Source organism: Orbicella faveolata, unplaced genomic scaffold (genome assembly GCF_042242905.1).
Source record: "Orbicella faveolata isolate gen_17 unplaced genomic scaffold, um_ofav_v1 contig_25, whole genome shotgun sequence".
Lineage (NCBI taxonomy): Eukaryota > Metazoa > Cnidaria > Anthozoa > Scleractinia > Merulinidae > Orbicella > Orbicella faveolata.
The window spans coordinates 29,653,032-29,678,741 of record NW_028301553.1 but is presented as its reverse complement, the minus strand read 5'-3'; the positions used below and the strand labels follow the sequence as shown (position 1 = coordinate 29,678,741).

At 42.2% G+C, this 25,710-nt stretch overlaps 2 protein-coding genes across 2 annotated transcripts; both read left to right on the top strand.

The window, feature by feature from the left end:
* Positions 1–1,076: 1,076 nt before the first annotated feature.
* LOC110049810 (angiotensin-converting enzyme-like) lies at positions 1,077–12,739 on the top strand. The gene is made up of 5 exons (XM_089293174.1): positions 1,077–2,235; positions 7,540–7,763; positions 9,231–9,474; positions 10,102–10,224; positions 10,406–12,739. Exons 1-5 carry the CDS (start codon positions 1,190–1,192, stop codon positions 10,728–10,730), a joined length of 1,962 nt encoding a protein of 653 aa, XP_089149300.1. The 5' UTR covers positions 1,077–1,189; the 3' UTR covers positions 10,731–12,739.
* A 1,883-nt stretch (positions 12,740–14,622) lies between these two features.
* On the top strand, positions 14,623–23,793 carry LOC149109823 (angiotensin-converting enzyme-like). The gene is made up of 6 exons (XM_089293175.1): positions 14,623–14,746; positions 17,211–18,365; positions 21,333–21,556; positions 21,789–22,032; positions 22,745–22,867; positions 23,277–23,793. The coding sequence occupies exons 2-6, from the start codon at positions 17,320–17,322 to the stop codon at positions 23,527–23,529; spliced, it is 1,890 nt and encodes a 629-aa protein (XP_089149301.1). The 5' UTR covers positions 14,623–14,746; positions 17,211–17,319; the 3' UTR covers positions 23,530–23,793.
* The last annotated feature ends 1,917 nt before the right edge of the window (positions 23,794–25,710 follow it).

Here is a 25,710-nt window from a genome sequence, read left to right as displayed (position 1 = left end):
GGGTTTTTTGCGGTTTTTTATTTAACGATCCGCGAAAAAAAAAAGCTCCCGCAAAAAAAAAAAAAAAAAAAAAAAAACGCTAAAAATTTACTCCTCTGGCAAAATTACACATACAGAAACCACATGTAGAATCTTGTTGGTGAAATTGATTTAACATGTCTCTTTCGTTCAGAGACAGAACGATGAAATTGGAAACGTTCAGAAATAAAACGATAAAGGTACAATGTATCAAGCTGTACCTTATTTATGGCCGACCTATCACAGGTAACTCACACTAATGCAAGATGTATCAGTGACCTAGAGTGATTTCAGACCTGAACGTTGTTTCACTTGCCAATTGCATGCAGTTTAATAAAAAGAAAACGATTTTTTTTTTCAAATAAACAGTAGCGATATTAAAACATGACGTGTCACCATTATCAAATGCATAGTAGTACCAGATAAAATGAAAGTGTGAAATTACATTAGGATAAAATGGGGTGTAAGAATCAAAATAATGTACTTAACTAAGTGAACAGTTTCGCTTATATGAACTCCTTTTGAGTTTGTTAAGCTAATAAGAGCATCTCGTAAATATAAAAGCACTCAAACTTCTTACTTTACACGATTGTAAATTGCTCATGAAGATTAGTGGTCTACTGTTGTCGTCGCCGAAACGCCTTTTTAATATCGCTACTGTTTATTTTAAAATGTTTTACGAAATATTCCGTTCACAGAAATAAAAATGTTGTACTTTCAATTAAACGCAACTTCCTGAAAATCGCAAAAAATTAATATCCAGCAAGAAAAAACAGAATTTACAATCGCAAAAATGAGCCTCGTGCAAAGATAGCCGATGCTCAAAATTTAACTCCCACTAAAATTTCTTGCCACACTCTTTTTTTCTCCCTTCCCCCGTTCGCCATGCCAAAGAAAAAAAGAAAGCCTTATCGCAGGTTTCACGGTAAAATGTCACACTTGGGACGGATATTTTGTTTTAAAACGCCGGCAGAAATATATGACATATGTGAGAACCCGTGTTTGTTTCCAAAGTCAACATTTGATATGGTGTCAAATAGCCAAAGTTCTCAATTTCACTCATCAGTGAAACGTCATAGGCCGCGGCTTATGAGAACATAACTCAGTTTACATATCTACAACGTGGTGTGTCTTAGCTGCTTTTAGCCTAGCATCTTCTGTTTACCGTACGATGTTCCGTGTAGCCCTTGCTGGTTTGATTGCCCTGACGCAAATCGTTTTGGCGGAGTCGAACAGCAAAGCCGAAGAATTTTTGACCGAATTCAATCGCCGAGCACCTTTAGAAGCGAACGCAAACGAGGTCGCGAGTTGGAAATATTCCACCAATCTTTCGTCCAGCGAAGCAGCAGCGGCCACCAAAGCAGCCAGCTTAGCTTTTGACACATTTTTCGAAGAAGCTAAGAAGAATGCTTCCCAACTGGGCAACGTGGAAGATTTGCCTGAAGAATTTCAGCGACAAATCAAGCTCATTCGCGAGTCTTCGACGCTGAAGGATGTGCAAAAACGGGAAGAACTAGCCAGCTTAAAGATTCAGATGCAGAAAATTTACAGTTCAACTGAAGTTTATGACCAAGCAACAGGAAAAAACTTATCGTTGTCTCCAGATTTAACTGACATCATGGCTTCCTCACGGAAGTTTGCCGAGTTGAAAATGGCGTGGCAAGAATGGCGTGACGCGGTGGGTCCGAAAATTCGCCCGCTCTATGAACAATACGTGAAATCGTCGAATGAGGGAGCCCGAGATAACGGTTACTCTGACTACGGCGCTTATTGGCGGTCATGGTATGAGGTTGATAACCTTCCAGAACTCGTAGAAAACCTCTGGAGAGATCTAGAGCCATTTTATAAAGAATTACACGCATATGTTCGGCACAAACTTGCCAAAGAATACCCTCAAGTAAGAGAAGAAGATGCGATGCCGGCACATTTGCTCGGCAATATGTGGTCTCAATCTTGGGGGGAAATTTACCCCTTAGTCGAGCCATACAGCGTTAATTCAAGTCTTGATGTGACTAAAGCCATGCAAGACAAAAACTATACGATCGAAGAAATCTTTCGAATTACTGAATCGTTTTTTGTGTCCCTCGGGATGGAGAAACTTCCTGAGAAATTCGTGGAGAGATCTCTGATCAGAAAACCCGAAGGAATAGATGTCGAGTGCCATGCCTCTGCCTGGGACATGTATGTGAAGACTAAAGATGGAAAAAAGGACGTGAGGTAAGCAAAAGAATATTACAAATTTGTGAACATGTGTATTATAAATTGCGTGACGGCCTCGGGGCTCCCGCGTCCAACACGCGGTTATCGGTTGTCAGTCGACACTTGACATCGACAGAATCATTACAGTAGAAACGGCAGTTCTAACGTTGTCGAGTATGTAAAGAATATTTTTTTAGGATAAGATCGTTCAGTTGTTGTTTGTCTTATTAGAAATTACGCAACAAAGTCTCGTTCTGTGGTGTGAAAAAGTGCCGTTTCCTGTAATCAAGACCGGCTGCCGATATCAAATGTTCTAGTCTCGTTTTTCTCCTCCTCTTGGAATTTTGCAATATGATTTATCCTAAATATTACATTCTCGTGCTCTTGAAAGTTTTTTTTTTTTTTTTGCCTTCTAAAACTTTTAATTGATCGCTCAACTCATCGTGTATGTATCTGAGGTTAGCAATAATTGGCGGTGATAGAATACGGTCAGAGTGCATAAATTGAAACCAAAAACAAAGCATATCTTCTGGAATCGGGCAGCTGGATTAAGAGAGATAAAAAGGATTATCTATTGTCAGATCTAACGAGAATCATTGTGTTTATTAAACTAATCGCACGCATGACTGTGAAAACCGTTTCAGTGTAAAGCTCTGTAAACCATTTATGGCGCTACTTCAGTTCTCGTGTAAGGATGAAAACTTGGAGAAGTTATTTGTAGAATGTTTTGGGGAATTTCCACATCTGGGCTGCATTCGGCACTCGAATGATTGAGTAACTTGTTCTATTTTTAGAAAGAACAAACACAGTTGCAAATCATCTTCCTAAGATAACATTGTTTTTGAGTGTTGGAATTCGCATTTCTGACGTTACATCTCCCACAAAGAAGCCATGACCGGCTGTGATGGCGACATTCCCAACACGCTTTCGATTTTTGTTTTGTTTGTTTTTCTGTTGCAAGTAGACACTTAATTCCATGGCATGGTAAAGTGTCCACGGATTATCGTCTGCCTCTCCCAAACACCCCCAAACACAAAGTTTAAAAGTCGCCAAAAAGGTTTATGTCCTTACGTGCTTCTCGCGCGAACAATGTGTTCGGAGTTGTTCACCCTTGGGAAATAAAATATGTAAGATATTTCTGAAATAGGAAACATGTGCCGTGATTAGTGTAAATTTACTAGCTTTCTATCACGAATACTGTTCTCTGATTGGCTACGCTACTCACTATCTATTCTGTGATACAGTGACTGTACGGGTCCGCAAATGATCCCAGGATCTCAAATGATCCCGGACCGCAAATGATCCCCAAATTGGACCGCAAATGATCCCGGACCGCAAATGATCCCCGATAGGTACCGCAAATGATCCCGACTAACAAATAAGGAATGGCATGGATGGTGGGATGGTGTGGATAGAGAATTGGCGTACGTGAATACCGATGTTTTTATTAAAGCCATCTTATAATTATAATGGCTAAGAACTTGCTTTTTCTTTTCATACTTTCGACTAAATTTTGTTGCTAACTACTATGTTATGAATACCACCACTCAATCATCAAAACACGACTTGGCTTGCATTTCTTTGCAGTTCTCAGTAAAATTATGATCAGTGCAACATACGCTACATATCCTCCTCCTTTGTTAAACATCGATATTTCGGTGTTATAGTTAAATCACATTTTATCAGCCATTAACGCCAATCGTCTGAAATTTTAAACTAAACTCTAACCATGAAGCAACTATTAAGGAAGGCGCTGTCACCTGAGTAGACCCACAAGCCTACAACGCTTCCTCACTCTGTAAAACACCTAGTGTGTAGTCCTGGAAATTTAAACAAATTTATTTTGTAATTTTTCCTTGGTCGTATTTTGGCTTTAATTCCTGGGAAATCAGGCATAACAGGGGGTATATTTATATCTGTTTACAATTAGCGTACTTCGTTTGGAAATCAGAGCATTTTGAATTTCAGGGTTATGGAGGTTGCATGACACAAGGCTACGATCGAGTTTGTTGAAAAATATATACTTATCTCATGATTTTGAGCCTTTTTAGAAGTTAGAGCACTAGGAAAAGTGCTTATATAAATGCTTGTTTGTTTAGTACTGATAATCAGTCCGAAGTTAAGATAAATCCAGGCGGTTCGATTCTTTGGTCGGTCTAGCGGATCTCAAAGAGTGAGAATCGAGATTTGAACCGCTCCACTATCCCGCTAAACCGATGTGCTTTAATAGCGTGCAATAAAATTACAATGAATAAATTCCACAACTGTCTCTGTACCTGTTGAGTTGATACATGTGACAGAATAAATAGCTTCCGGTGGGAAAGTGAGAGATTCTCGTTCACTTTTCAGTAAAGAATAACGCTATTAAATATTCCCCACTTTAAAGATTCCCCATTTTAAAGATTCCCGCTCTTAAAGATTCCCCGTTTTGAAGATTCCCGCTTTCAAAGATTCCCGCTTTTAAAGATTCCCGCTTTTAAAGATTCCCGCTTTTAAAGATTCCCCATTTGAAGATTCCCGCTTTTAAAGATTCCCCATTTTAAAGATTCCCCGATTCCCCGATTCCCCGATTCCCCGATTCTCCGATTCTCCGATTCCCCGATTCCCCGATTCCCCGATTCCCCGATTCCCCGATTCTCCGATTCCCAGATTCCCCGATTCCCCGATTCCCCGATTCCCCGATTCCCCGATTCCCCGATTCCCCGATTCCCCGATTCCCCGTTTCCCCGTTTCCCCGATTCCCCGTTTCCCCGATTCCCCGTTTCCCCGATTCCCCGATTCCCCGATTCTCCGATTCCCCGATTCCCCGATTCTCCGATTCCCCGATTCCCCGATTCTCCGATTCCCCGTTTCCCCGTTTCCCCGATTCCCCGATTCTCCGATTCCCCGATTCTCCGATTCCCCGATTCCCCGATTCTCCGATTCCCCGATTCTCCGATTCCCCGATTCCCCGATTCCCCGATTCTCCGATTCCCCGATTCCCCGATTCCCCGATTCTCCGATTCCCCGATTCCCCGATTCTCCGATTCTCCGATTCTCCGATTCTCCGATTCTCCGATTCCCCGATTCCCCGATTCTCCGATTCCCCGATTCTCCGATTCCCCGATTCCCCGATTCCCCGATTCCCCGATTCTCCGATTCCCCGATTCTCCGATTCCCCGTTCCCCGTTTTAAAGATAGCCAATCCATCCCATTCCTTATTTTTTGATCGGGATCATTTGCGGTCCAATATGGGGATCATTTCCGGTCCGGGATCATTTGCGGTTCAATTTGGAGATCATTTGCGGTCCGGGATCATTTTCGGTCCTGGGATCATTTGCGGCCCCGTACAGAAACCTGTATTAAGCGGACATCCTTGGGACCCTCACTAGTGGCCGTTCTAGACAGGTTCAGCAATAACAGTTAACCGTTAACCCTTTTGTAACACAGTGTAAGATCAAAGACTGCTTGTAGCACAATGTCCAGTCAGTCAATGCATCAATCTGGAATCATCTAATTAGCTTTAAAATGACATCGCTGAACAACGTCAAAGGTGCCTGTACTGAACTTTTAGAAGTTAAAGGCCCTTGAAGTGTCCGCTTATTGCAGGTTTTGTGCAACAAAACGGCTTAATATTGGTGTCCGCGTCCACTTAACAGAGGTGTCTGCTGAATGCAGGTTTATTTTTGCAGTAAATGTGGGAAGAAAATTTAGAGACTCAAGCTGCTGTCCGCTTAATAGAGGGTGTCCGCTTAATATGGGGTCCGCTTAATTCAGGTTTCACGGTAGATAGCGAGTAGCGTAGCAGTGTGCCTTTGTTAAAAAACGACGGCCGCTTCTTCACGTTTTCCAGGTGTCTGTGAAGAGGATTTAGATAGAGTTTTGAACGACTAGTAGATTTATAATATAACAATTAGATTATTCGCTCTCGATTTCTATGCGTGATATAGTTGACTCGGAATAGCGATAGAAATCTCGAGCTCGTAATCTAACTGTTTAATAGAAAACGAGCGGAAGTTTAGGAGAACGAGAAATGCTGTGTGAACACGGGCTGACAGGCGAGTGTTTTCACAGCTTTTTCGAGTTCCCCCAAACTTCCACGAGTGTTTCTATTTTACAATTAGACTATCGCGCGATAGTTGACCAGGGCGCAGCTCGAGTCAGCTATCACGCGTAGAAATCGAGATCCAATAATCTAAGTGTTTTAGCATAAATCCCCTAGTCGTTCAAAATTTTATCTAAATCGTCTTCACAGACAGATCACGATTAGGGCGCGGGTATGGGCTATTTTCTAAATATCTACATATCCATTACCGCTCCAAATATTTATAGCACCGCGATCAGTCTTCAAAACTGACTAAAGTGAAAACGGGCGGGTAAGAACCTAGATTTTAAGAACCTGCATGCTAGGCTAAAATTTGTCAGTTAGACCCCCTCTCTACAAGAACCTGTTGAGCCTGAAATTTCAAACAGGTTCTTATTTTCTGAATCACAGATAAAAAATTCACTAAATTGGACAAATAGCATTTTGCCATTGTTTATGGAAAAACAGGTACCTTCATATATTCATTCAGATTTTTAATTGAATGCCAATGTTCTGTACCCAAACGGAATTACAATACAGTATTGCCAAAATCACATAATTAAATATAAAAGTTAGGTATATATAACGAGTACTGTAGTGATCACTCCAGTGCTGATCCATTAAGTTGGGTTAACCCCATTAAGTTGTGTTAAAAGTTTGGGACCATACGCTGTTAATGCTGAGAAAGCATATAATGTTATGTACAATGTAAGACTTCCACTTGACCATTTATGTGGTAAGCACTTCTTTTTTCAATAAAAGTCATTTTTGCATAAAAATAAATACTTTTTATGCTAATTTTATGTAAGGTATAGGCTGAAAACCACTAAATTTGAGAGCTTAACTGAACATGCTGAAATTATTTTCCTAAGAAAATAAGAACCCATTTAAGAACCTAAGTAGACTAAATGTTTTTGTTAGATACCATTTATGTAAGAACCTGTTTAGTCTTACTTGGGAAAATGCAGTTTCTTACTCGTGGTTTTTAATTTTACTGTATTGGCGACCAGCGAGCTGGAAAGTCCAGAGACTACTTCCTGTTCGCGCGGCCGCGGCCTGCTACGCGCTCAGGAGTAGCTTTGCGTGACAGAAAGAGGGCCAGAAATGGACGGCGGAGAAAAACCTCAGGGGACCTGGGTACCATCCTTGTTTTTCGATTTACCACTTGTTCTTTCTTTTCCGCTTTAGAAAACTGTATTCAGATTCTAAAAGTAATTTTCTACATCGGAAAAATAATTATTACAAAACTTTGCTTCCAGGATCAGACAGTGCACGGAAGTCACGGAATACTGGTTTGTCACGACACACCACGAGATGGGTCACATTTACTACTACCTGTTCTACTGGGACCAGCCATACATCTTTCGCGATAGCGCCAACCCAGGATTCCATGAAGCTGTGGGTGATACCCTGTCTCTGTCTGTCTCCACACCTCAGCATCTTGTTAAGATTGGGCTGTTGAATAATTATGTCGAAGATGAAGGTGAGCTTATCAATCGTTCAAACAACATCTGACGAAAGTACAGTCGAGGCTCTCCACAACGGCCACCTCGCGGACAGAAGGAAGTGGCCGTTATCGAGACGTAGCCGTTATGGGGAGGTAGGGGTGTAATACGACACTTGTATTTTTTTAGGGGGTGCAACATTTGAACGGCTTTAAGAAGTGCTTATTGTAGCATGTAAATACGTAACACGATCAAACTGTATCAATAAAACAGCAACTAAACAGAAACACGGCGCGGTGGCCTCATATATAGTTAGTGCGCTCGTCCCCGGATCGAGCGGTCCGGGTTCGAGCCCTGGCCGGGGACACTGTGTTGTGTTCTTGGGCAAGACACAGTGCCTCTCTCTGCCCAGGTGTATAAATGGGTAAACCTAACAAATTGCGGGGGAGTGACCTGCGATTGACTAGCATCCCGTCCAGGGGGGGTAAAGATACTCCTAGCTGCTTCATGTTAGAGAAACTTGGATAAGCTCCGGCAGCTATGAGCCAGTCGCTTCCAAGGCTTCACACAAACAGAAACAGAGACCAACGACGCGCAGTATGGATCAATTTTCGTGGCCAATCAGTTTTGTTCAGTTTTTTTTGTTTTTGTTTGTTTTGTTTTGTTTGTTTTTTTTTATGCTTTTACTGTCTCCGACGAAATCAAGTCCTTGTTCGCATCACTTGCGTGTGCAGCGTCAATCAGTGTCAATACGATAGACTAATTAACAATTAGACCCTTCGCCCGCAAGGGCTACGGGTCAATAGCCCATGAGGCGAAGCCGAATGGGCTATTGACCCGTCGCCCTTGAGGGCGAAGGGTCTAATTGTTTTAGTATCACCCGACTAGTCGGACAGACAAGGCAATAATAAAGTTAGCAAATGCAAGTTGAAGGAATATTTATTTGGGAATAAACCGAAAGAAAGCGTCACGCTCGATTACGCCAATTTCGCTACTCAAGGACTATTGCTAATAGTCCTCTAGTAGCGTAGCCAATTAAAATGCAGGATTTGCATTAGTCGACTAGTTGGGTGATACTAATTAAGGTGATTCCGTAGTATTGCATTGCGCATTCCTACTGCGCACGATTTTCGCGTCATTAGCGCGCGCACATGAGCGCGTGCGCATACAAAACGTAAGAGATTTCCCTCGAACTAAGCTCGATCGCGAAATAAATGCTCCTTTTCTCACGAGCACAGTGACCCCCTCTTTTTATTACGTTTTTAATATCTCCTTATCCTCAAACTAGAGAATCACCTTAACTAAAGCGAATACAAATACAATTACTAATCAATAAATCACTATTTTTTTGTTTGTTTTTGTTTTTGTTTTTTTTATCGAAACAGCCTTACCTGATCCTCCCTTATCACTTTTTCGGGGTAATAATAATTGTGTCTCTCGTATACACCTAACATTGCGGTGCCCCGTCAATAATGATACATTGTACAATTGCTTGATTTCCACAGAGGCGGACCTTAACTCCCTGATGAAGATGGCGCTAGAAAAGGTTGCGTTTCTTCCGTTTGGGTACTTGATTGACCAATGGCGGTGGAGCGTGTTTGACGGAAAAATCAAACCGAGCGAGTATAACACTGAATGGTGGAGACTGAGAACAAGATACCAGGGAATCAAACCGCCTGTCGTGAGGTCCGAGAACGATTTTGATCCTGGGGCCAAGTTTCATATACCAAACGATGTGCCGTACATAAGGTATGTAGTTGTTCCTTACTCTACCGCTGATGATAATAGGCAAGATACGCTAGTCCTTCCGAGTGTAAATGACATCAATCAGGAGATATAATCGGGGACCCGATCATGGCTCCTGCATCAATCTGTTTTCAAGGATATCCTCCATGCCATTGCAAGCTAGTTCCAGTCCCGTACCGAGAATACGAATATATGGTCTATTGAAATCTTTCCCTTATACATGTTATATCATCCCCTATAAAAGTGCCTTACCCTTTCTCGCCCAAGAATACAACTCAGTGACGAGCCCTAGCTCGGGCTCAAACCCAGACCGTTCGATCCGAACCCTAGCCTACTGAAAGGTTCCCTCACCTCCCTAAATCCTCTGGCATCGTCTAGGATCAGGAGTGGCTCCTGCCAGGATTGAATACCGGTATTCAAACATCAGCACATGTTACGAACCTCTAATGTTTATGAGTTTCGCAGCTTGACATTTTAGGCGTGCGGAAAATTTGACGATTAAAACCAACAGTTTCCCTGTTAATGACAGAAAACAAGCCTCTATGCCAAACCAAATCAACAACACGTAATTATTCTCGGTCACTGGACAAACTGTGTTTACTAAGAAATATTTGTCGCATTTTTTCCCAGGTACTTTGTCAGTCACGTGCTACAGTTTCAGTTCCACAAGGCTGCCTGTAAGTTAGCGGGCTTTGAGGGCCCTCTTCACCAGTGCTCTATCTACAAGTCGACCGAAGCGGGCAGAAAAATCAGGTATGGACTGGGGTTGAGTCGAACAATGGCGAAGACATTCTCGTTTCCAGAGCCCTCGTTGGTTTTAGTCAAGACGAGTAGGTCTGGGAACAAAAATGAAATCAAAGCAGTTTCTATTATCATTATTCTTATTGCATTTATTTCATTCAGTTTCATTTTCTTCGTATTTTTATTCATCCAGCGAGATGCTCGAGCTAGGCAAGAGCAAGCCGTGGCCCGACGCCCTAGAAAAGCTCACCAACCGGAGGACCATGGATGTTGGTCCCATGAAAGAGTACTTTTGGCCCCTGTACCTGTGGCTAAGAGCCCAAAGATGCGCCTTGAATTACACAATAGGTTGGCCTGAGAATCCCGGCCCTGTGTATGACCCATGCGTGATTCCAACGACTTTGCCGGACACTGATAGCCCAACAACCCAACCAATTAAGGGAGCGGCGCATGCTTGGTTTTTGAACACCGCTGGTACATTAATAATAGCTTTACTTTTCGTCCTTGTTGGTTTTTGAAAACGTGAATGACTGTAAGGATCAAGACGTTTTAACTACATTGACTTTAAAGCATAATATTAAGATGCATCTGAAGATATAAATATGTTTATTACTAAGTCAATTATCATGTTTTACCGTTCGCTTAATGACACAAGCACAGAAGGATAAATCCGAACAAGAGAGGAAAGAAGATAAGAGTTAATCCCTTATATAGGACAGTCACGGCATTTTGAGTTATTTTGATCATGTACAAAATTACCTTTAAGGAAACCTGAAAATAGTACTTTATCAAGACAGAAAAACACTAAGCAGGTAATAATGAACCATAAAGGATCAAGGGTGATTATTAAAGGATCGAGAAGATTAACACGGATTACAAACGACGAACTTCAAAAATTAAGGCTAAACTTTTCAAGATGCCAAACCGTGACGTACTTCGTTCAAATTAAATCCCACTCAAATTATTCTTACATGTAGTGCATGTAGTTCTCCCGCGGATAATGTTACACGCGCGTTGCGTGGATTAGCTGCCTGGACTGTCCGGATGAGCAAACTTTGTTTCACATGATCGTCTATTTCTAGGTATTCCTGGGCTTTCTGAAAGCGGGAGTGATCTAAAAGGTTACCTTAGGAATAAGGCCTATATGGGAGATTAACTCTCTAACATAATTCATGAATTAATCCTCTGTTTATCCAAGATAAAAGCTACATATTCCAGTCTCGAAACCACACCAAACGGCTAACTCTGCTTGAAACTGGGTTCTTTAAAATGGACACTTTCAGTCCAAATCCCAGAAAACTCCGATGTTCTCCTTTGAGGACATGAAGTAACTCGCTTTGCAACCAGCTTGAACGGGGAAAATTTGATTTTCACGTAACCTCCATATGTAACTTGACTGTCGAGTTGTAATTACACGCAGTGTTAAGCATTTAGATTTGATTTACACGAAACAAGTCGTGTAGGAGTCTTTTCGAAAGCTTGTCGTATGCAAAATACTTAGTGGCATGGTACCCTTTGAATCGGCCATTTTGATCCAGTTTAATCAACCTTGAAAGCAGCAGCGAAACTTGGCATTGTCCGCCGCAGTTTCGTTAAAAACAAAACTTAGAGAGCTTAAGCAAACCACGACGGCAACGTCAACCGGAGAACGTCACCAAACAAAAGATTTAGTGAGTAGAACAACAGCTGTGCACGTGCGTTGTTAATCTTTGTACATTTCTTTGCCGTCCTTTGCAAAACAACAACGTGAAATGACTAAGTTCTGCGTATTTTGGAGAACGCGAACGACGGCGGATAATTTTTCGTATTTTATTTGGAATTGAACGCTGGCGTTACCTATTTAACTTGAGCAACCTTTGAAACCAGTAGGCGCACTGGACAGATCTAGACAATTGTGAAATTTGAAGGTAAAATATAACTTTATTTTTAACTTGAATTTGTCCTCGGAGTCGCCGTTGTCACTGCTTAAGCTCTCTACTAAGCTCCAAAGAATCGACACAACAAATAATATGCTTTTCTTTCTCCCCACCCGAACCTTCATAAGTGAGTAGAAAATTCAGTTTGGTTTTGTCTCACTGTGATTCTCTGACTGCTCAGGAAGATAGTTTTGTATGTTCCAAAACAACTGGCGCTTTACTATATTAGACAATTAGATTATGAGCTCGAGATTTCTATCGCGAAAGGTGACGGGGGCGAATACTGCGCCCTCGTCAACTATCACGCATAGAAATCGAGAGCGAATAATCTAATTGTTTTAGTATAAATCTACTATTCGTTCAAAACTATATCTAAATCCTCTTCGCAGACACTTCGAAAACGCCAAGAAGCGGCAGTCATTTTGTTTACAAGGGCACCTTGCTACTCTACTCACTATCTATCACAGAATAGAAAGTGAGTAGCGTAGCCAATCAGAGAACGGCAGTCGTGATAGAACGCTAGTAGATTTATACTAAAACGCTTTAGGTTATTCAATATCGAAAACGTATTTACGTATTAATTTCAAATATATAGTGGTGTTTTTTTAATATATCTGAGTTTTGTTTCTTAATTCCACATGACAATACACGCACTGATCATGAACACTGGAGGGGGTGGGGGGGGGGGCTGTAAAATGGTTTTTTTTTTATTTTTTTATTTTTTTATGTTTTTTCTTTTCTTTTTTTGTGGGGGGGGGGGGCTAAGAAAATGCCGTTTTGAAGCATTGTTTTGAAGAGGATCTTGATATGACGAAGATACACGCCCTACAATCCTTCGAACTATTCAGCGTTTATGAATCACACTTTAGGCGACCACCTGGCACGGTATCGTGCACTGGAGAAAGGGAACAACTGTCAAAAGCTTGGAGAAGCATGAGCTAAACAAAATTAAATTTGAACTTGCGTGACGTTGGGATAACAATTGTCTCACTTACTCACTCACTCATGCCCATCACGCCGAGTAGCTTACAACTGTCAATCCTTACCCATGGATGGTGCTCCAAGACAGGGAAGTTACGTATGACTAGACTGCAAGTGGTCATAGCCAACAGGAAGTAGAATGGTACAGCTGTACACAAGACCAAGCCTTGTTACCAAAATGAAAAAGTGTAAGAGATCGTCTGTTCTTCGAATGACTGTTAATTATTCAGGAAAGATGTTCATAGCCTGTCAACGGGCCCTCTGTTTTGTCTTGAGTTCGTCGAGATCGCAAGCTTAGTAAAATATTAACCCGGCGCGTGGGATACACGCGCTAAAACGCAACAGGGTAGGACTGGGGAAAGATCAAAATACTGTAGAGTTTAATTTTCTCGCGCGTAAATCTCGCGCGTTCGAAAAAAAATAACTCTTGGCAAAAAAGTGAGAACCTCTGTGGACAGACTAAGTTTTGCGTATCGGAGACCTTGGGCGACAAAATTATAAGCGTTAGCGCATTCCGCCTTCAACGCTGCCGTTGCATGGGAATGTTTGTGAGCAGTGGAAATCAAGAGATACCAGATGCTATCCCGACGAAAAGTTATGGATAAAGGATTAAACACAATACGTTATTCTGGAGTCCGGTCCGGCTGGTATTTACTTAAATTTACTATACTTTTTACTCGTTGAAAAACAACGCGATCGCGAAAAATTGACGAAAATCCCTGGGGGACTCCCTTATAAAAAGGACGTGGTTCCCCCGTTCTTTTATATGCGAGTCCCGTGGGGGTAATCCCTTTCAACACTCTCCAAAACACAGAAAATCATACGAAAACGGGGAACGACGCCACAAGGATCAAAGACATGGTTTATGAACAATGTCGAGAGCAGTTTAGTGCCATTACGCATGCCCAATATCCGGGTACCCATATGTGTTTCAGGAAAGCTCATCTGCCAGTTCCCAACCCACCCCACCCCACCCCACCCGCCTCCCGTTTATCTTCGCCCGGCCTCTACGGGCGCTCAATGTCAAACTCAGACAATAGTACAATGAAACTATCAATGGAAAACGGTTCTTTTGAAATATTTCTACTTATAGTTTAATTACATTGTATTTCTCTTAAAATTGCCACTAGCTTGCTTCTTATCACGATATACCAGGAAAGGAAATTTATTTTGTTCAGTTAAAAAAAGCAAACTTTATCAAATTTTATTTCTTCGAGCCCATAAGTTAAAGCATTTTCTTAATTGTAAGAACTAAAAATTCCAGTCTTGGAATAGCGGTTTCTAAGCAGTCAAAGAAGACAGTCAGCATGCGTTCTTATCATAGAACAGCTACAAAACCAATACATTGACAGACAGTAAAAAAAAAAAGAATTCGTTAAATACGGTTGATGTGTTGATGAACCCTTAAATTCTCAAAGCTAACAGTACAAGACATTTATGGAAAATAGTAATGAGAAACGACATCTTGGTCAGTCATGGATATTCCTTGGCACCGAAGAGCTGTCCATAAATTTACTTCTTTAATACATTTTTTTTTTTTTTTTTTTGGCACGGATATGAATATATCATCCGCTTGGGTATAAACAGCATCGAGTGTGTCCACAGATCAGTGAAAACACAAGCAAAAAAACTGAAAGGTAAGTGAGCTTTTAGAAGCCCAAACATGCTAACTAAACCTATTCAAATTTATAGTATAAAGAACAGCAAATTCTATAGCAAGTTGATTCTTTGTTTAATTAGAACTTGCTGGCGAATCGTCAAAATGCTGCCTAACTAATGGATCACGGACTGAAAATTTTATTCGTTAACAGAAAGGAGGATGTAGGAGGCACCTCACAGTAAACTAAAAATTATATTTCCTCCATTGCTAAGCTCGACAGACAGGGAGTTTCCATGAGTGTGTTGGATATAACCATGAACCAGCTAGGGGCAAATTGAATAATTGGCTACGGTTAAATTTCGCCACTTTTTTAAAAAAGCGTTTCGTTTAAACTGGAGTCTGAAACCGCGAGAAGGTTTCGCAAACTGATTGACTAGCTTCACTTGATTGGGAACTGGCTTTTTGAATTCTCCAAATCTGCTCGTGATCTCTCGAGTTTTCGCGATCATCAGCCGTTATTATAAATCAAACGTATACGCATTATTTCATCTCTTCAGGGGCACGCAACGACCGTTTTCTCTCGAATGCTTTTAAACGCTGTTTTAGGCTATCTGTAGTACTTTTAAAGCTCTGCAGTTTAATTTTAGGTTGCGCCAAAAAAATTTCATCTGTTCGGTTATTCTAGGGGAACTTGAGTATTCTCGAATTTATTAGGGCTGTTTTGTCCATTTCCCGAAAACCTTAGGTCTTATCGCCTTTCCGAAAATGATAGCTGATCTTTTTTCGGTTCCCAAAACGACATTTTTAACAATCCGAAAACAACAGACATAAAATTTCTCATATCACGAAAGTTCGAGGTGACAATTCTCTTAAGAAAATCAGAGGCGATTAAAGGCCTTCCGAACAGATAATTTACCGAAACGATCCGTTGGGTGCCCCTGATTTCTTGTTAACCATATTGTCTTTATGCTCGAGTGATTGAAATGTTTGTCTACGACATATTTGCTATATGGAAATTTCCGGAGATCAAGTCTTATTAAATTCAAAAAGTTTCGTCCTTCACTCTGTTGATGCAGGAGAAAGTAGTGCTCTTTGTTGGTTCATCTGCTCAGTGCAACATGACAGAATCTGACATATAGCTTCCAAAAATACTGAAGACTAAGCCGTGTTCCTAGGAGAGACCCAATTGTGCACGGAGAGGTCCAAGCCCGATAGGGGTACTTTTTTCAATTGAGCGAGGCTGTTTCCCACGTAAAAAACTTTAGGCAACAACGGCATGATAGAGTCCAAACTGAGAGCCAAGATGCAACTGTTACTGGGCTGCTGTTTCGACATTGTTGGGTCTAGCTGGTTCCCCGGTGAAAACCTCGAACCCGCGTTAACTCGAACCTGACGCCAACAACTCGAACCCTAATTGTGTTTTTTTTCCGGTTTTTTTTTTCTGGATTTGTTGTTACATCTATTGAAATTTTACCCTCAGTTACTCGAGCCCTCCATAACTCGAAGTGGTCTTTTTAATTTTATCCCTTCGCGCCATTTTCGTTATATGTAAGGCTCCGTCCACTACGCCGGGGTAATTTGAAAACGGGTTTCACTCTGAAAACGCATCAAACATGTTTTCCGTCCACAATACACCGGAGAAATTTAAAAACGCAACGATCACCGGTCATTTTGCATTAGTGTTTGAGGAAAAACCGGTTAAGGAAATCACATGAATACCGTGACTACATCATTTTCAAAAACGTCCGTTTTTTAATTGTTTTCCTCATTCTCCTCATGTTTTTCATAGTTGACTAGGGTAAGGGTAAGGGTTTTGGGAAGCGGGCCGCACTCCCCCACCAAATTTTTCTGGGAGTATCCCCGGAGAAAGCGATAGCGTCTGTAATAGCATCGCAGGCTATTACAGATTAGTGAGGTATAGTTACTAATCTCGTTTTGCCTCTTTATTTTCATTGTTTCTTAATCGTAGAAGCATCCGACGTTGTGCTCGATTTGATTCATTACATGAAATTTTCGCGACACGTTAATTTCGCGAATTTCGCGATTTAAAAAACCGCGAAATTTAAGTGAACCAAACAATCAGAGTCGCGATCATAGCATGACGCGAAAAATAGGTGGCTCACACTAGTTATTAAGAGAAAGTCTCCCCGTTGTGTTCTGTTGATCTTGACGTTACTATACCTTTGGTAAAGTCGGCTCACTAAATCAAGGACATGTTTAAGTTACAAAGGAAATAAATGCTGTGTTGCTCGAAAACGCGAAGTTTTAAGTGATTCAAAATACAAAATTTTCCCAAAATCGCCGAATTTGAGTGTCGCGAAATATGCACAGCCCAAAATCGCGAAATAAACGTGTCGCGAAAATTTCATGTAATAAGGTATACATGTACCAAGAACCATGAATTTTGATTTGTCGCTGTTTTCGGAAGGGTCCTTTAGTCTTTCGGAATTATGACAGCTGACACTTTGACACGCTGACTGTTCTTCAATATTAATTGACAGAAGGGTACTGGTACGCGATATCTCCACGTCGCCTGCCTATTGTATACACTGGAACGCCCACCAATTCAATTTCCCGGATTTTGCGGTCAACGTTTGCAGAAGCAGCGCAATGGAGCTCAAAGTTCCGTTTTTCCTTGCCCTTGTTGCGGTATTCGGACCGTTTCTTCTCGAGGCTGCTCTTGATCAAGCAGAGGAAGACAACGCGAAGGAATTCCTCGCTAAATACAACAGTATCACACCGCAGGAGGACTACAAGTCGACCGTGGCCTCTTGGAACCACGCTACAAACCTCACCGATTACAACAAAGCGCTCAAGACTAACGCGAGCTTAGCGTTCTCAGCCTTCTACAAGAAGATGCAAACGAATGCGTCCGTTTTCGACACTTCTAAGCTTTCCTACGACACTGCCAGACAAATTAAGAGAATCACTGCCTCAGCTACACCGAAAGACGAGGAAACTCTAAAGAAACTCACCATGCTCGAGTCGTTAATGGAGGAAATTTACAGCACAGGAAAAGTTGAGGATTCAAACGGGGACCAATTAGAACTAGACCCTGACCTGTATGCGATCCTATCGAAATCGCGCGACTACAGTCGATTATTGTTTGCTTGGAAAGGCTGGCGAGACGCAGTTGGCCCGAAATTACGACCCCGCTACAAGGAATTTGTAGAATTGTTGAACACAGGCGCGAAAGAAAATGGCTGGAGAGATATTGGTGAGTATTGGCGGTCCTGGTACGAGGTGGACAACCTGCCAGTCATCGTGGAGGGATTCTGGAACAAACTCAAACCGCTCTACCAAGAGTTGCATGCTTATGTTCGCTACAAGTTGAGCCAGAAGTATGAAGAAATGTCGCCTGAAGGTCCCATCCCTGCGCATCTCCTCGGCAATATGTGGGCCCAGTCCTGGGTGAATATTTACGAATTGGTCGAGCCCTACAAAAATCAGTCAAGCTTGGATGTAACCGCAAACATGGTCAAGAAAGAGTATAACGCGACCATGATGTTTAAACTAGCGGACTCGTTTTTCCAATCGATCGGCCTCGAGGCGCTACCGGCATCGTTCTATGAAAAGTCTATGATCACCAAACCGAAAGACCGTCAGGTCATTTGTCACGCATCCGCCTGGGATTTCGCCATAAACAAAGACGTAAGGTAAGGCATATATTCAATTCTCCTCATTCCTTATAGCCTGAGAGAGCATCCGGTTTTTGCGGCTCTTGTTTCACCTGCCGGGTTTTTTTCTCGGCGCGTGAAACAAGAGCCAAAAAAACCGGATGCTCTCCTAGGCTAATTACCTTATATATGTTTTAGATCTATTTTTGAGAAATTGGTAATACATCAAAAAGCATTGTAATTCTAATCAATGGTTTTCTGCGTTTTCTTATAACCTGTCTGCTTCACAGACCACAGAAGTCTTAAAGAAAATTTGAAATGTCGATAAAGAGGTGCAATTTCAAATTCCAAGTGGAAGAATGTTATTTATTTTTTATTTACCCGTTACTAAGTGAGCTTATTCCATCGTTTTAGACCTATATCGTATCATTGACCTTCTTTACAAACACCATTTAGATGTACAAAGAATGCTGTCTTAACAAGGTTTAAAATTACAAACTTTGTTTCACTGATTTCCTGACTTGTAAGCTGTTAAAGTAAATGTCTTATGTATTTTGTGCGTCACATTCGTTCCGCGTTTAAACACGCCTTGTTAATGACTAATTTTTGCCGTTAATCTTATATAAGCAAGGTCTTTGTTTCGACTTTTAAAGGCATTAATTGTCTAAATAAAGACCTCACCGGAATATACTTTTTGGCATTTGTAGACCTGACCCTTGATATCTTCTTCAAATTCATTGTAAATACCCGATCTTCAAACGAACCGCACAAACAGAAGGCGATTTGGTGGTTTAAATAAAGTTAGTTTCACTACAATACACAGATGTTTCCCAATTAAAATTGACATGCTAAATCTGAATAGCTGCTCCGTCATCGTTCTTTTGCAGAATATTTCGAAAAAAGTAAGGTGGATGTCCTTTCTCCATTTGGGGCAAGAAGCGCGCGAAAGTAAGCGCTCGTCCCCCCCCCCCCTCCCACCCCCCCCCCCCAGGATTTCATGCGGCCATTTTTAGCGAAAGAGGGACTACTCATAGTCTACCTAACGAAGAGGTCCGGACGGCCATTTTTTTCTTCTCGTTTTTTTTTTTTCGGTTTGTTTGTTTCGCGTCACGCTCGACAGACTAGGCGAAACAGTGACTACTCGCCAGGTACTCGTAGTGACTTGATCACGTCAGCGTTGTGCATCAGTCAATTCCAGCAGTGCCCATCCCCCCCCCCCCCGGGCTAACCCCCGGGCATTAGCATTTTTTTTTTAAAAAATGGGCAAATTCCCCTGGGTGGGGACACATAAGCTGTCTAAATGCCCCGGGGTGGGGACGAAGAAAGAGGGCAAATGCCCCACCCTCGGGATCGTCGCCTTCCAACACCTCTGCAGTTTTCTTATTAATCAGTGAATAAAACGTTTAACTGTTCAGTATTTTAATGTAATGGTAAGACTTCAAGGACAACAGTACGTGTTAGTTGATTCTGATTATATTTAATTCTTTATATTTGTTTTTAACAGTTTGCTGGAGGATAGCTGGGATTGCGGCGGACGTGCCCCCAGCCGCGAGCGATGATAGGCGCCTGTATTCGCTGGCTACTTTTTCTGTGAAGAATCGAGACATTTTAAATGATGATGCATTGCATTTTAAGCTCGCAAGATCTGTCTTGAAGATCGCATCATTTGAATTCGCCAACATTAAGTATTTTAACTCCACTTTCATGAATTTAAAAAATGCTAGACTAGTTTTGAATGCGAAATGCGAAATAGTCGTGTTCACGTCAGTGATTGTTTTGTGATGAACAAAATATAGTTCACCTTGTCGCTTATATTTACATGCTTACAAGTAATGAAGAAATATCTGAAATTGAGAAAACATACCTTTAAAAACATCTGCAAGTTTGTCTAGTCCCTGACGGACAAGACATTGTTCGACAAACGCCTCGTCTTTCCCGATGAACTCAACCGTGGCACTTTCCAAAACACGTGTGTCGAATGACAGGGGGTCGCCCCGGGGTACGCAAATGCCCAGCCCCCGGGCCGCGATATAATTGCGGATGCCCCATCCCCGGGACTGACAACGTGAGTAAATGCCCCGCGGTTGCCCGGGGGGGTGGGGGATGGGCACTGCTGGAATTGACTGATGCATTGAGCTTAGCTGAGTATATTTCCCTTTAACCGTTCTTTTGTTGCGTCCCACCACCTCGTCACAAGTCATGCATCGTAACGCATTGGCGTTGAACTTAGCTGGTAAAAAATCGTTTTCACGTGACGTCATCAAATTTCAAAATCCAAAACTAAAGAGCCACGAAAGTTTTAAGCCTCATTAGGCATAAGGGAATCTAAATTTATCTCTGTTTACAACTTTTCGTGCTGGGTTTGGAAACTAGCGCGGTGAGTAGCGGTGGCGGTGGCGGTGGGTGACATAGAGCTACGATCTCGTTTGTCCAGAAATATACACTTATCTCGTGAGTTTTAGCCGTTTTAGGAGTTAAAGTAGTAAGAAAATTGCTTGTGTTAATGTTTGTTGGTTCAGTTCAGATAATCAGTCATCTAGATAGCCAAAGTATGTTCCATATGTTTACACTATTTTCCTGTCACCACATTGGTGGGCCACGGAGGTACACCAACATGGGGGCTCTATACTGGGCTCTGTGAATTGGCGCAAAACATTTAGACGAATATCTGAAGTTTGGGAAAACGTAGAGACCTAAAACTTGGAAAAGTGTCTTCTTTACTTATCTCCTATAACATTACAATTTCTTGACTTAATCACTGAATAGTTTTCGATTTATTTTTTCTTTGCGTGACAGTGAAAACGATCTGTTGTTGACCTGTATTGCGTGCTCATGGATCTCGACTCCGTCTAGCGCGGTTAACAAACACGCAGAAAAAGAACTTGACCATAGTATCAAGCCATCTTGATCTCATTCTTGACCAATAGCCCATGTTTTTGCCTTATCACAAATGCAGTTTGTTTTGGAAGCGTTATAACTTCAGCCATTGTTATTTGCCTTTAACAGGGTCAAGCAATGTACCAACATTAATCACAACGACTTGGTAACCACCCATCATGAGCTGGGCCATATTCAGTATTACTTGCAGTACTGGGATCAACCTTTCGAGTACCGCACTGGCGCCAACCCAGGATTCCATGAGGCCGTTGGTGACACCATGTCACTGTCGGTTGATACACCACAACACTTGAAGAAAATTGGTCTGTTGGACGCTTACAGCAATGACTCGAGTAAGGAAATACAGTACAAAATAAATGATCTGTTTCAGGCTCTCAGAAGTACAGAGCGCTGCAGACACTTAAGTGTATGGGAAGGATGGAGGGGGAAAACGGGGCTGACACAAGGTCGCCCCCTCCTTCTCCCCTCTCCCCTCTCCCTTCCCCCTTCCCCCTTGCCCCCTCCCCCTTCTTCCTTCGAACCGCAATGTTTTTTACATTCTTAATTGCTGTTTTTTGTCCTCAGAATCAGACATAAACGCCCTAATGAAGATGGCGCTGCGTAAAATCGCTTTTCTACCGTTCGGGTATATGATCGATCAATGGCGATGGAAGGTGTTCAGTGGGGCCATCACTGACGCGAACTACAATGCCGAGTGGTGGAAACTGAGGACTAAGTACCAGGGAATAAAGCCACCTGTAGAACGGTCCGAAAAGGACTTTGACCCCGGATGCAAGTACCACATCCCTGCCAACACACCCTACATTAGGTTTGAATTTCATTTTTTATAACTTCCAATTTTGATCAAAATCTCGCTTCTCTTTAGAAGCGCGGCACGAGAAACGCTTCTCCCATTTTTTTTCGCTTGCCGGTTATTCGCGCTGCGCCCCAACTAACTGAACGCCTGGAAGAGGCTACGGTGAATTAAACTGCGTAATTTCTATTTTTTTTTTTTCTTTTTTTTTTTTTTTTTGATTAGCAAAAGCGGCTTCTTACATACATACTCCAGTTGCGTGAGCTACATTGGCAAATTTTCCATTTCCAAGCCCTCAGACATGCGCCCGTAAAACTATGGAAACCAATGATAAATGTCTAGAATTATTTGCACTTGACACATGATAGTTGAATTGTGTTCATAAGCTGCATTTTGCCCGTAAGGCAAGCACTTAGCCCGGTTTCAACAAGGTTCGACTCGCTACCATTTATAACTTGAACATAGAGAAGCAAGTGTCCTGTCCAAGAGCACAACACAGTTACATCGGGCAGGGCTTGAATCCGGACCGCTCGATCCGGAGTGGAGAAACTAAGAATTTCGCCAGAGAGACTTTCTAACATAGCCAACTGCTAACGAGGTGGACTCGTGAAAGTAAAAACCCTACATTGAGAACAGTAGTGATTTTGGGCGTGGGAAGGGTACGTGCTTTCGCTTGGCGTTACTTGATTGACAGACTGGAGAATAGCCTCTTGTTTTCCTTGCGCAGGTATTTCATGAGTTACGTGCTACAGTTCCAGTTCCACAAGGCCGCTTGTAACGCAGCTGGTTTTAAAGGACCTTTACATACATGTTCCATCTACCAGTCAAAGGAGGCAGGAAAGAAGATCGGGTAAGTTTATTTGTGGAGCTACTACTGTTTTCAACAGATAACTCAAGTCTCTTGGTGCGGGGAGAAAATCTGTTCAAGGACCATTGAATCCCTTGTCGGAGCTTTTTAATACTGTAATGAGCGCCAAAGACTTTGCAGAAAGGGAAACAGAAAGAGTTGGGTGAGTTGAGCCTGTGCAGCAGGCGTTAAATGGGGGAGGGGGAAGCAAAGCGTGGATGGTACCACCGTACCTCTTCCTGCAACGCAGGCTGTGTGAGTTGAGCGCTGGGAAATGTGTCAAATGCAGGCATCATTTCTATTTCTTAGGCGTGAAGAGGGAAGATCTTTCACTCGTCGCGTCTGTAAAACTGTAATACTGTAGTACTGATTCACTGTTCATGGTGCTATCCTTTTCCTCTTCTCTTTTTAGCGATATGCTGAAGATGGGCAAAAGCAAACCTTGGCCGGAGGCCCTGAAGAAGCTGACCGGAAGTGAAACGTTGGATGTTGGAGCGCTGACTGAATATTTTGAACCGCTTCGTAAGTGGATGGTGGAGCAGCGTGAAGAGATCGGATACGCCGCTCCTGGATGGGACATTGCAGATGGAGTCACTTCACTCGTTCCAGTCCTGTTAAACACGTTTGCTTGCGCGTTGGTTGCACTCGCTGTGTTCTTTCGTTGAAGCCGCCAGCTAGCTGCGGCCCTGAGTAACTCAATTTTCGAACTGTAGTGTGCAGACTGTATTGTTTCATTTGAGAGTTAGAAGTGATTATATTTCAAGTAGCTTGGTAGTGTAATCGCGTGGTTTTCGTTTTTATGTACTATGGCTGCATATATTTCATGATAGTATAAATTCTATCCTAGTGAACTGAAGCTTTTGAGTGGAGTCTAGGTCCTGTTACCAATTAATAATAAATAACTGGAGGGAAGTTTTAGGTAGGGCGAAGCCTGCTTACGATTTATCATCTCAGTGAGAAACTGTACCGGTCAAAAAGCCATATGAAGGGGAAAAAGCCCTGGCCTGAGGACGAGGTTGGTTATCTCACAACCCAGTGGGGTGGAATCAGGTGGGTTAGAGGGGACTAGGGTGTCTAAACTTTTCACTGCGACAGGTTCCGCCCTTCCCTTCATTGGCGGTTAAATATTTCGTAATAATACAAAATATTTCCCTATTTCTCCCAATTCCCGCTGCCTTAGAAACCCCTATTGGTAACCTCTGTTCTCTCGCTTCGTGTAGAGTTACCCTCCCCTTCTATCTCGGGTTTCCCAGCCTGACCCCTCCCCAAACGGGCTGGGTATATATAGGCCAAATTTCAGTAAACATTTTCCAAAGATACTCAAGCAAAAACGGTGGAAAGCATTTCCTTGTTGGTTTACCAACAATATACCTTTTAATAGGAAATTAACGTTCATGCTAATGAGGGTAGTCGATCGGAATTAACGCGAGTTAAGTTAGCGTGGATCGAAGGATAAAACACTTTCTAATAAAGAGGATTAACGCAAAAGAGATGATAAAATTTCAAATGAGGGAAATTAATGTGACTTATAATTATTACACAAAGGAACACAACTTGTTGTGAGAACAGGAAATTTAAGTACTAAATAGAAAAATCCGAAAAGCAAACAATGTTCGTGGAACTGTCACTAACGTAGGGGTTAAGGCCCAGTTCAGACGTCGTGCTTCTGCCGTGCCGAACTAAATTTAGGAATTAAGTTCGACAAAAGCACGGCAGAAGCACGGCGTCTGAATCAAACTTTTGAATTACGTTCGGCAAACAATTAAGTTCGAAAAGGTCTGCCTTGCTACACGACTCTGGCACGGCAGCGATTCAAACGTCGTGCTTCTGCCGCGCTAAACAAAATTCATAAACTAGTAGTAATCAGAGATTATGAAAGTGCGTTCGACGCCCTCACTTTAATATACATACCTTAATAAATGATTTCACTGGCTGACTTTCAACCTTTGTCTATTGCTGAAATCAACATTTTTCAGCAGCAACCGAGGTTTTACAGTCAGATATGCACAGCGTCAAAGTCCATGTTAGTGAAGAGGTCACGATTTGTTGATACGTTGCGTGACGCCGCCAGTTTCTGTAGACTCGCAAGTTTCATGGAATATCTAAATTACGTACGTTATTCTAAGCTAGCATTTGCAATCGCGAGCTCGTTTCGTGTGCTCGTTTATCGTAAGCAAACTCCGCGCCACTAATTCGAGTATTTCCCCTAATGAATAAAGTAGTCTTATGGATCTTGCCGTTCAGAGTACTTTTCCACCGATTCCAAACAATCAAATTTCGACCGGATAAAGACTGAGCTATCTGTCGCGACTGGAACTAATCAACAAATGCAATCAAAATGTAGCTGTTCCCACGGTTATCATCCCAGAGCCAAGTCGTGTTAATAAACAAGGACAATTCTCTCAGATTTCGATAAATGCTACCGTCGAAGCGTTTGAATTCGCCAAAACAGTCTAACGCTGAGAGCACATAATAGCGAAACGTACGGCGACTGAATAGAAAGAAGTCAAAAAAATATCCCTCGGAAAGACAAGCTCACATGGCCTGCTCACATACTCACATGTTCGCCACATGTCTTGTCACATGTCTTAGCATTAAAGGGTACCAGTTTACTGGCCGTGACATGCCCCTGCAAAAATCAAGCGGGGTGGCCATTTTGGTGTCCTTACAGGAATGTGGTTTTTTCAGCCCTATGACCGTGCACGGGGAAACCAACGCTGGAAAGCCACAGGTCAAAATTAGGTTTGCGTTCCACTTCGTCGAACGCAATTAAAATGTATTTTGGCGAGATTGCACGATATATTCAGGCGCGTAAGACTGGTACCAAGTAGACGCGCAAAAACGAG